This window comes from Pecten maximus, chromosome 1, assembly GCF_902652985.1.
Source record: "Pecten maximus chromosome 1, xPecMax1.1, whole genome shotgun sequence".
NCBI classification, from domain to species: domain Eukaryota; kingdom Metazoa; phylum Mollusca; class Bivalvia; order Pectinida; family Pectinidae; genus Pecten; species Pecten maximus.
Window position 1 is genome coordinate 47,957,498 of NC_047015.1, and position 10,628 is coordinate 47,968,125.

General features: G+C 33.5%; 1 protein-coding gene across 1 annotated transcript; it reads right to left on the minus strand.

Moving 5' to 3' along the window:
- Positions 1-364: 364 nt before the first annotated feature.
- LOC117336348 (galactoside 2-alpha-L-fucosyltransferase 2-like) lies at positions 365-10,412 on the minus strand. The gene is made up of 3 exons (XM_033896845.1): positions 10,264-10,412; positions 4,944-5,009; positions 365-4,068 (listed from the first exon to the last, which is right to left on the minus strand). The coding sequence occupies exons 1-3, from the start codon at positions 10,295-10,297 to the stop codon at positions 2,774-2,776; spliced, it is 1,395 nt and encodes a 464-aa protein (XP_033752736.1). The 5' UTR covers positions 10,298-10,412; the 3' UTR covers positions 365-2,773.
- Between the last annotated feature and the right edge of the window lie 216 nt (positions 10,413-10,628).

Sequence of the window (10,628 nt, forward strand, 5' to 3'; positions counted from 1 at the left end):
ACAAAATTAAAAGTATTCGATAATAGCTGATCTATAGTGACCCATGGCTGCAAAGGAGATATTAATATAACCTTTACCTAGGTCTGTTCCGTGGACAGGGATATCTCATCCCGATTGTAAGAGTTTGGAAATGTCAGCAAGAGGCCTTTGACACAAGTTTGATTATATGTCTCGCTTATTCATAAATACCAGCTAAATATCAGCTGACACCACGCGCTGTCATGACTTGCCGACATGACCACATTTGTTGTGAATGGAGAATTCCCCCGTCTGTTTTGTTATCGGACTGAGACTTGTCTCGACTGGAATTCGTTTATTTGTACGAATATAATAATAGTGATAAAAACAATCAAACAATTACAACTGCACTTATAATTACCTTTTATTTGTGTACATGCGAAGTATTTTCTGGAAAAAAAATACACACAAAATCAACATTCGCCAACCGCTTCGTGGAAACAATATACAACAAAACTAAAATAACATTGATCAACTAAAACTCAGGAAAACAACACGACAATGCAAAGGTGAATTCAAATCAGTGATTTTATCTCAAAATCGAGATAACGAGTGTAAAATATAAACAATGTAGAATTTAACGGATGGAACAGTGTGGTCACATTAATATAGAGATTTCCAAACAAGTGATGATTTTATTAATAGATCACTTGTTTAAAGGCCTCTGCACATTTCAAAAAAATATTTCTGAAACCGAGCTGAAGTGCTGAGCAATGAGTATATTCTACATTTGTGTGTTTACACGAAATCTCTTATCAGTTTACGAACACTAGACAAGTGTTCCAATACGGATTTTTACGTATTTGTGTTTGGGATATACATTCGTTATAAAGGTAAGTAGAATGACAAGGAACGTGTTTATTTGTTTTTTGTTTCTGTTGGTACAATATTCGTACCGAATGACACCGACCTTGCTACCACTGTACCAGGGTAAGAGAAACTCGAGGCTTAGGCCTAAGTTAGAGGCTGCTGACCGTTTCATTCTAATGACTACGATTAGGGACAGCGATTTAACTCTATTTTCGTACATTTATTATTTGTTTTTGCGATTCATTCATGTTAATTGGGATCCAGAGCATATTGAAAATGACGGGGGAGAGGGATGTAAATTTTGGTTAGCCATTATTAATGCAATATCTCGCTTCCGTGCGTAGTCCATGTTACCATCATCAAATTCTATTCCATACGACTCAAACCCCAGATTAATCAACTTTTCCATTCGGACATTCCTCTCACTCAGTTATGGCAATGTTGACCCCCCGGCAAATCAACCAAACGTGTCCATCTTGATATTTTGAATGACATACGACAAAAAGAACTAGAACTTTCATTCTGAGGATACGTTATACACTCCGCAGGTGTTGTCTATACATCTACTGTTTTAGTTTCGGACCCAGTGAATACAATAGTTTATGTTTAACCTTGAATTCCTCATCATGCCAAATCTCCAGATACCAATATTTATACGGCATCCCTAATTACCTAAATATGAAATCTGGTTGAAATAGAGCAGTGTCTAGATTTCAACCGATAAGAGGCCACTATTTGCTTCAGTATGGTTGCCTTGGAAACAAAACCTATACAGCAATGTTCAACATAACCTAATACCTCTGTATAACAAATTTGAAAAGTAAATCGACCAATATCTAAATTTGGACAAATCAGAAGCCAGGATTTCTTTGTCATGATAATAGTTTCGGAAACACCTGATATGTCAAACTACAGTATATGCTATGTTTAGTTACACCATTTGACCAAGGCTGAACAGGCAATGTGTGCCAAAATTCTTCGAATCAATCAAAAAAGGCACAATGCACAACTACGCATCACGGGGATCTTACATTTGATATTTGAGAAAGATCCATCAAGTAATTATCAAGAAATGGAGATTACAAACACCCGGCCAAAATCCAAGATGGTCGCCTATTTTTTAAGGAAAGGGGCATAATTGTAAGATATTTTGTCAAATTGCAGAAGGTCACAAAATTATATCATAAGAATGAAGAATGCAAAGTTTGAGAAGTATTGCTTCAGTTTTTCTTAAGATACACTTGACACAGTATTCTATTCAGTATATCTACAAAAAGGGGACATAACTCTACCAAATGTTGTCGAAATTTCACGAAAAGCAAAAGAACATAATCATATATCATAGGGATGTAGTACGCCAAGTTCGAGAAATATTGCTTCAGTACTTTACTAGATAACTCGACACAATATTCCGGACAGACGGACGGTCACACGGTCTAGCTGCGTTGCAGGGGCATCATAAATGGGAGTAGGAAAAGTAGTCCGTGGTCAGACGTTAGCCAATCAGAATATTTGGAGGTCGTAAATGACCAATAGGATGCTTTGAAAGTAGTTATACACCGCGGTATATGAACCAAAACAATAACACACTTCTCCGACATGGATATAAAAACTTGCATGACGCTTAACCTCCCTGAATACCTGGTCTTATTTTCTTTGTTCTTTTTTAAGGCTCTTCCTGCAAAATTTGATTTTGTTCGTATTTTTTTCCGTTTTATCGGTTTTTATTTAGAATTAAGGTTTCGTTTACATAGGTTTTTCTGGGTTTTTTTTCATTGTCTGAAATCAGTTTTAAAATAATTAAAATTTAAAAAGTAAAAAAAAAAGTAAAAATAAAATTTAGAAATTATGGAAATCAATAACGAGTTCATTATATTCTCCTGGTTCATTAGAAATAATGACCGGGAATTTATCATTAATATATGACGTCGGTTTGACTTTGATGCTAAGATAACCCAATCCAACCGGGGTGAAAATAGTCTACGTAGTCTTTGCTGAATTGTTTTCGTAGGGATGACCCTTCTTTAGCTGGCCATTGATAGAAAGTGACTTCTCCACCGGTCAGCCACGCTGACCACCAACTGAACGTGCCCACACTGCTAATCATGTGGTCACAGGAACCTAGAATAGCCATGTCAACTTCAGGGGAATTCCCCTCCATATATTCCGAACGGATTCCTTTCGGCATGAATTCTTTTGTCCATTTCATATCATTGGAGCAAATTATAAATATAACGTTTATAAGTCGTTTTGACTGAAAATAGTGAACAGATTTATGAAGGTAACTTTCACTTACGACTCTATATCCAAACGTATGATTGACCAAATCTCCCCTTCTTATGTGGACACCTATCAAAGTCACGTTGGAACGAGATGTGAAATTATATTTTTTCAAAACTGAATCAATCAACTTGTTTTTAGATTCTAAAATGTGATCTCGGAACACAAATTGTTTGCGAAGAGAATTTGAGGCATTGTAGAAGTATATCCATGACTGTAGATACGTTGATACTCTATAATTATTATTTGCTGAAAAAGTGGCCATTTCTTCATCGTATCCACAATTAAGTTTTTCTGCTCTGCCAACGAATGTTTTGCAAACGTTTCGGTAGTTTTCCTTTTCCTCAATATCTAGTTTAAAAACTTTCGTCAAGTCATCAGTTTTGTCAATGGCTACAGACATTCCTTTTCTGGCCGCAAGGCGATACGTAGTTGCAAACTGGAACATTTGGTTTCCAAGACCTCCCGTTAAAATCGCGCATACGCTATAATTGGCAGTTTCCATGGGAACTATATCAGATGGAGGCTGAAGCGTTAGCATGACGTTGATATTCGAGGTTGGCACTGCAGTCGCCTGAATTGTTTGCATATTCGTGGTCATACTAGCACTTTGTATGAAATTACTTGACGTTATAGACTCATTCATAACATTCGTCGTGAAAACTTTTGCTGTTGAATATTTTTGCAGAGTACGATTTTTATTTGTGAAGTTTCCTGGTAAAGTCGTCCTAGAAAATTCAGATCTTGACAAATTTCTCTCAAGCAAGTCAAGCAGTAATGTTTGAGCAGATGGCAGGCCCCTATGTGTTGTTGACAAAGCCACAGCAATCTTGGTATTTGACGTAAGTAATCTCAAGTCCAAACTAGTTTTCTTATAGCTGACTTTTATTGTAGCTGGAAAGAGGTATGCAGCAACAAGAAGACAAGACAAACCACCGCCGAAAAGAGAGAAAACAAACCCTGAAACACAAAACATAATTGACTCAACCATCATGATGATAAAACTATATTACTAATCGGATGATTTCCAACAATTATGAATACTAGTATATAACAATATTCTAACCCTCCAAAACAAGAATATGTTACCAAAATATGTATTGTGTGTTTCATATCATTATGGAAAGAATAGCATATATATATATATATGATATCTTATAATGTTTTTAATTTTAAGAATAATATTTTATGGATTGGTTAATACATAATTGTACCTCAAAATACTCTGTTCAATAAAGCTAATCAATAGTGAACTGATCTGTGTACTTTTGTATCCAGCAGACTTAATGGTCACATTTATATATTAATTAATGTCATTCATTTTCATTGGTGATATGTGCTATTTTTCACTGCGATTTTTATTTTAATCTAACTGCAACTAGATTCTTCTTCATATCTCTCAATGTTTGCGAATAACAAAGTGAGAGTTTTTGTCGGTTGTTGATTAAATTGATATGTTGCCCACCGTCTACCACCTATATACGCAATAATATGATAAAAAAGGCCTTTGACTAAAATCAAATCGATTTTATTAAAATCTAGTATTAATAATAACAAAAATAACTATCATACTGCATAACATTTACCTGACTTTTGTTTTTACTTTTTGAAAATTATTTCAGTTTGTTATTTCACGTTAAATAACCAATTCAATTAGCTATTTGTAAACGGCAGTGTCCATTATAACGTCAAACATTCATGAAGTCAGAAAACCTCAGTTGGAAAAGGGGGTCTTGAGTCGTATTGAATAAGAATGAAAAAATTAACCTTCTTGACAAATTAATGGGAAAAAACGTAACTCCGGTCTTTATATAAAAAAAGTATTAAGTACTCACATTTCCTAACATTTATACATAACTGGATTGAATCTTTTTTCCGTCTGTGTTTCATCTTCATTTGGCCTTTAATGAAAAAAAGGAAAGACATTGTGTTACACAGTTGTGTTGCAAACAGCTTGATATTTGGTTGCTACACATAAAAAAATAGCGGTAACTTTAAACGAGAATGCAAAAGGGGAAAACATATATCTAATATTGTCAGATCAGCTTCTAAGCATTTGTCTCTTTTACGAAAAGTGAAATTCACTGTTCAAAAAGAAATGTTTATCTAAATCATACATTGTATTCATTAGACCTATTTTAGAATATGCTAGTTAAGTGTGGGATGATTGTAACGTTGTAGATACTAATAAGATTGAAAAATATAGCTGGAAGCGGCCAGAATAGTTACAGGTTTGTCTATATTTTCTAGTAGACAGTCGATATATGAAGAAACTGGTTGGGGATTACTCGAAGACAAATAAAACAGATAAAGTTGTTAGCGTACAAAATGCATAATAAGCTAGCTCCTTTTTAGTTAAGTGCCGTTTTATCCAATAGAGTAAAGGACAATGGTAGATAATATTTAAGAAATGGTCAATATTATGTGTTTCGATATGTTTTGTATGACAATTGTTTTTGGAAACCGGTAACCTTAAAATGTTGAATTCGTTAGATGTATCTACCGGGACTAAAGAATCGGTACAAAAATTCAAAAACAGTGTTTCTCGGAAAGGAAAACCTGTTACTAAACTGTCTGTTGGCAATAGAAAACTTGATATTATACACACTAGACCCAGGCACGGCTGTAGCACGTTAAATGCAGATATCTTCAAACGTAACTTAGTATTGTCACCAACATTTGTTCTTAACCGATAGAAAATCATTTTCATTACATTTTTTTAAGTGTAATGTATATAATCACTGCCGTGATAAACCTTCTATCTATATTTTGTCTGTATAGTATATAACTGTTGATTCGAATGCTTTGTTGAATGGTTATATTAATCTGGACCGCGATGATCATGATGATATACAATTATTTGTACAAGAATACCAATTGTTTTCCATGGATTAACTGTTATAACTAAAACTTTCTATAAAGCGATGTTCAAACAAAATGTATTTACCATTGTTTAATAGTTTAAGAAAGAGAGCATTACAAAGTTTTACAACTTGTTTCCTAATTCATTTGAATTTTAAAGATAAAATATGTCTGAACTAATCTATTCCCGGAAACTGTTGTTTACTTTATTAGATAATTTTGCATGAAGACGAGTTAACAAGATCTCGTTGTTTCATGATCTTGTTGTGAACGTACTTAACGAGTCCCGAAGATGATAAGAAAAACCGCCCACAGTGATAAACCATGGTCGTATAGATACGTCTCTGGTTAAACGGAAATGATTTTGTACTATACAGGTGTGGTCGTAGATAACCTTTGCCGTTATTGGCATATATCATACGCTCAATGTACGCAATACCGGAATGATTTACAACGTTAAGTTTGAAAACTAACCATTTCATAAAACAAAAAGTCGAGAAAAAGCGAACTCTTAGCGACTTCCGTCTCAGAGAAATCGTGATTTTTCTGTCAATCTCACCTGTAGCCCCGACAGCGATGACCCCGTTTCGGTGTCTTAGATCTGTGACGTCACAAGTTAAATGTGGTTGACACAGCCCTATTAGATTCTACCTAAAAAAAGAAACGAACGCGAGATGTCCCGTCATATTTGCTCTCATGTGAAAAATACACCACGATCAGACAAAATACTTTATTACAGTTAGATATTATTCTTACTGAAAAAACACTTTTATGGGGTAATGATGTTTTTACAAAGCAGAAAAACGAGGAAATATTTTTAGCAGTACAAAAATTTATTCATCTAAGTAAACGCTTTAGTTAATATTTATGTTTTGTATGGTATCGTATACATATTTGTACTTCGTACTGTAGGGTAAATTTATATATCCACGGTCATACAATATAATGGTGTCATGAATCATTTATAATCAATTCTATTCAACACATGTACTTTTACAATATTATGTAAAATGTTACATTTGTACTTCGTACTAAAAGGTAACTCATTTATCTATAGTCTAACAATATAATGGCGTCTTAAATCATGTCTGTCCATTCTATTCACCACATGTATATTTATATAACTATGTAAAATGTTATTTTGTTCTTAGTTATCAAAATTAAGGTGTCCTAGTTCCGAAGATGTATTTGCTTTCTGTGAGATTGGGAAAGGAATTAATATAAGCTTTAAGCTTGTTTTCCCCATCCCATTTGCAATTTTCTGTATATGTAATGTTATTGTGTCTTGTTGAATAAAATAATGTTTAAACTAAAACAAATTGTGAAGCTGACAATAGCAGGATGATTATACATCAGTAACAGTATGATATATATATTTGTTATTTTATACTACTGATCTAACAAATAAACCCAAATGCGAACTGTGACTGACACACGTATCTAAAATGTTTTTATCTACTAATTATCAATTCTAAAGTAAAGTATACATGACATTCTATATAAATTAAAGCTACCCCAATTGTAAAATTTTCTCTGACTTTCATTTCAATCACTTCACCATAATCCAATTCCTTAAAATTCACGTTCAATTCGCAAATTGACCCGGTACAGCTGTCATTCGCTACAATATTGGCTGCCGTTGGTTGAACTTGTGACGTCACAGCCAGAAAGCTCTCAATCAGCATCAGTACCAGTACGATGATTAGCAGTAAATCGACAGGTGCAAATTGCGCCTGGGTCGATATCTCGGTTCATGATGTACAGATTTTAATACACTTTTCGACTTCTTTCTTTATGGAACAAATTGAATATATCTAAATGTATATAAATTTCCATTCCGGGTACACTTTAAGTTACATGTTTCACAATGCTGAATTCATGAGTGTCGTTTCTGTTTATTTACTCATTCATTTATCTATTCAACAAACAAAGAAAAGTGTAGCATGTACAGGGTTTCACAGTAGCTTTATATCATCTAAAACATTCCGACATAAGACGAGACTTAAACGAAGACAAAGTACAACCGAATCCTTCCTTTTAAATACTGTTTTCTGCACTGCTCATCGTACGAATAATGTCACCATTCTCTAAGTACATTTTTGACTCAACCTCAAGAAATGAAAGGCTTCCTACATGAAGTTAAGATTGCAACGAGACACATTAAATTGTTTAATTGTGACTATATAGCTTATCGCCTATTTCGGGATTTATTATATTTTTTTCTAGGGTAATGACATACTGCATAATTGGTTAAAATCGCGGTGGATTTTATTTCCGTGCCGTTCGCGGACATTACACAAAGAGCGAAAGCATATACCTAATATGAATGCATACACATGTATCATACACTTGTATACACAAACAGATGCCTAGACGTGCTATCTATTACAGAATTTTAACATGATTTTGTAATAAATCTAATACCATTGAATTGGTTCTAACTTGGACAACTGCAAAATACATACTAGCTTGGAGTATAATGCTATCTATGAAAAAGGGGTATATCACCCTCCTATAAGCATGTATATCATTTGTCGTGAACACAATAGGAGAGTTAAGTATATTTCTCTGAAAACAATTACCTGTCAAAACAGGGCGTTGTATGGTAACACATGGTTTCACTGGCATGATATTATATGATAGATATGAAATATGATATACAGACAGTTCTTCATTCATCAATACAATTGGCATTTTACAGTAATTTGCCAATAATGAGGCGCAGTTCTGACAGTTATTTACATAAGTAATTGCAGTTAGTAAAAGGATCGTTAAACTTGATCACAATAATCGATAAAAAGGAACAATACAGTGGATAAATAATTCGCCTGAACACCGAATTTTATATGGACATAGTAGGACATACAGGTGTATCATAATATATGAAACTTACATTATGCTAGGATAGGACAGAACAAAGAGACAGAGAGATAACGTTTTATTCATAATTATTGCATATGTAAATACATATTAAAGGGGTCGTTTAGCATAGCATGTCAACCGTTGTATAGGTAAATAATTTTATGTTTATATTAAATTTGCTTGCATTTATATTGTGCATTTTCCATTTATATTGTGTATTTTCTATTTATATTGTGTATTTTCCATTTATATTGTGCATTTTCCATTTATATTCAATAACATTTTACTATATAAATGAATCAGTTACAAATTACAAAATGTGATGTAAAAACACATATGAAAAGCTAGGACATCTGTTGCACGTAAAAGATATGGGTCTCCTGTCCGACTATGTGGGTTTTCTCTGGGTTCTCCCACTGATTTCCTCCCACAGTCAAATCCTTGAGCGCTTCCATTCGAGAGTGATTAATATATTTAGTTAGTATAACTCGTTTTGCAATTGTTGTTAAATAAATAAAGATAACAATGGAACATTTTAGAATGTAGATAAAAAAACACTGAATATATATATTTGTTTCTTTACAATACAAATGTGAAATATAGAATATACACTACTCAAATGTAGAATATAAATAGAAAATTATATAAGTCATACAAATAGAACATAGACAGTGAAATATATAATACAAATAATATACAACACATATCTAAACTTATTTAATACAAATGAGAAATATTCAATAAAAATGAAAATTACAACGTTTGACATGCCGTACATCATTCATTACATTTTGTTTGTTTGATTGTTCTTATCCTAATTGTTTATTGCATGATTTTGATTTTGATTTTTGTTTTGTTTTGTTTTTATTTATTTTTCGTTCTGATTTTTACTTGTCTATGCGTTAAAATACAAAATGAAAAAAAAAAGAATAGTTTTATTTTGAACATCACATATATTGCACTCATATCAAGAATATACCTATACTCTGTCATGCTTGTGAAATATACATATACACCGTATCGTCAGTTGGTTGAAGTTGGCCAGTACCCATCAGAAGTATTTTATTGAACGATAAAGCATTCCATATCCTCTACGAACAATGTGAAAATTGTAATTATCCACTTCAGAGCGCAGAGTTCCTTACAGAGTTAATCAATATAGGGGGTGTAACTGTCTGTGTTATCTTTTTTACAATAAACATGGCCCATTGTAATGAAAGGTATGTAAACACGCAAATGTGTCATGTCCATTGTACAAGCTTTAAAACTCGAGGTCGGCACGCATACTTTTAAACTAAAGTCCGATGTGTAAAAGGGATATAAAAAGAAAGACAAACATCGGAAGAAAACAACCTGACTGAGAGCTTCCTTGAAGCGTGTATACCCAGGTCATTTAGCAATTTTTTAACATTTCACCTCCAATAAACTCACCTATATTGATTTTCGGATATCCCAACGTATTCATTTTCCAGAATCAAACGTTTCCCAAAACTCTGGTGTTGATAACAGCACACAATCTGCTACACGGGTTCCAGTCCACACAAATCCTACATCTGTAGACTACATATATTTTCTCTGTAATTTAAATGGAAGGTCACACTGCTACGAATAACAGCTAGATTTGACCCAGTCTATGTCCAAATCAACTCAGGTAGAACATGTCCAGTACATAATTACTTTAAACTTTTGTTGTAACCAGAATACCTGTATTGTATTTTGCCACGCTTCGTTGCTCCCTCTACCCTCGATTAGAAATGTATAACTGGAGCAGGGTACACACAGATTGTATATGCAGG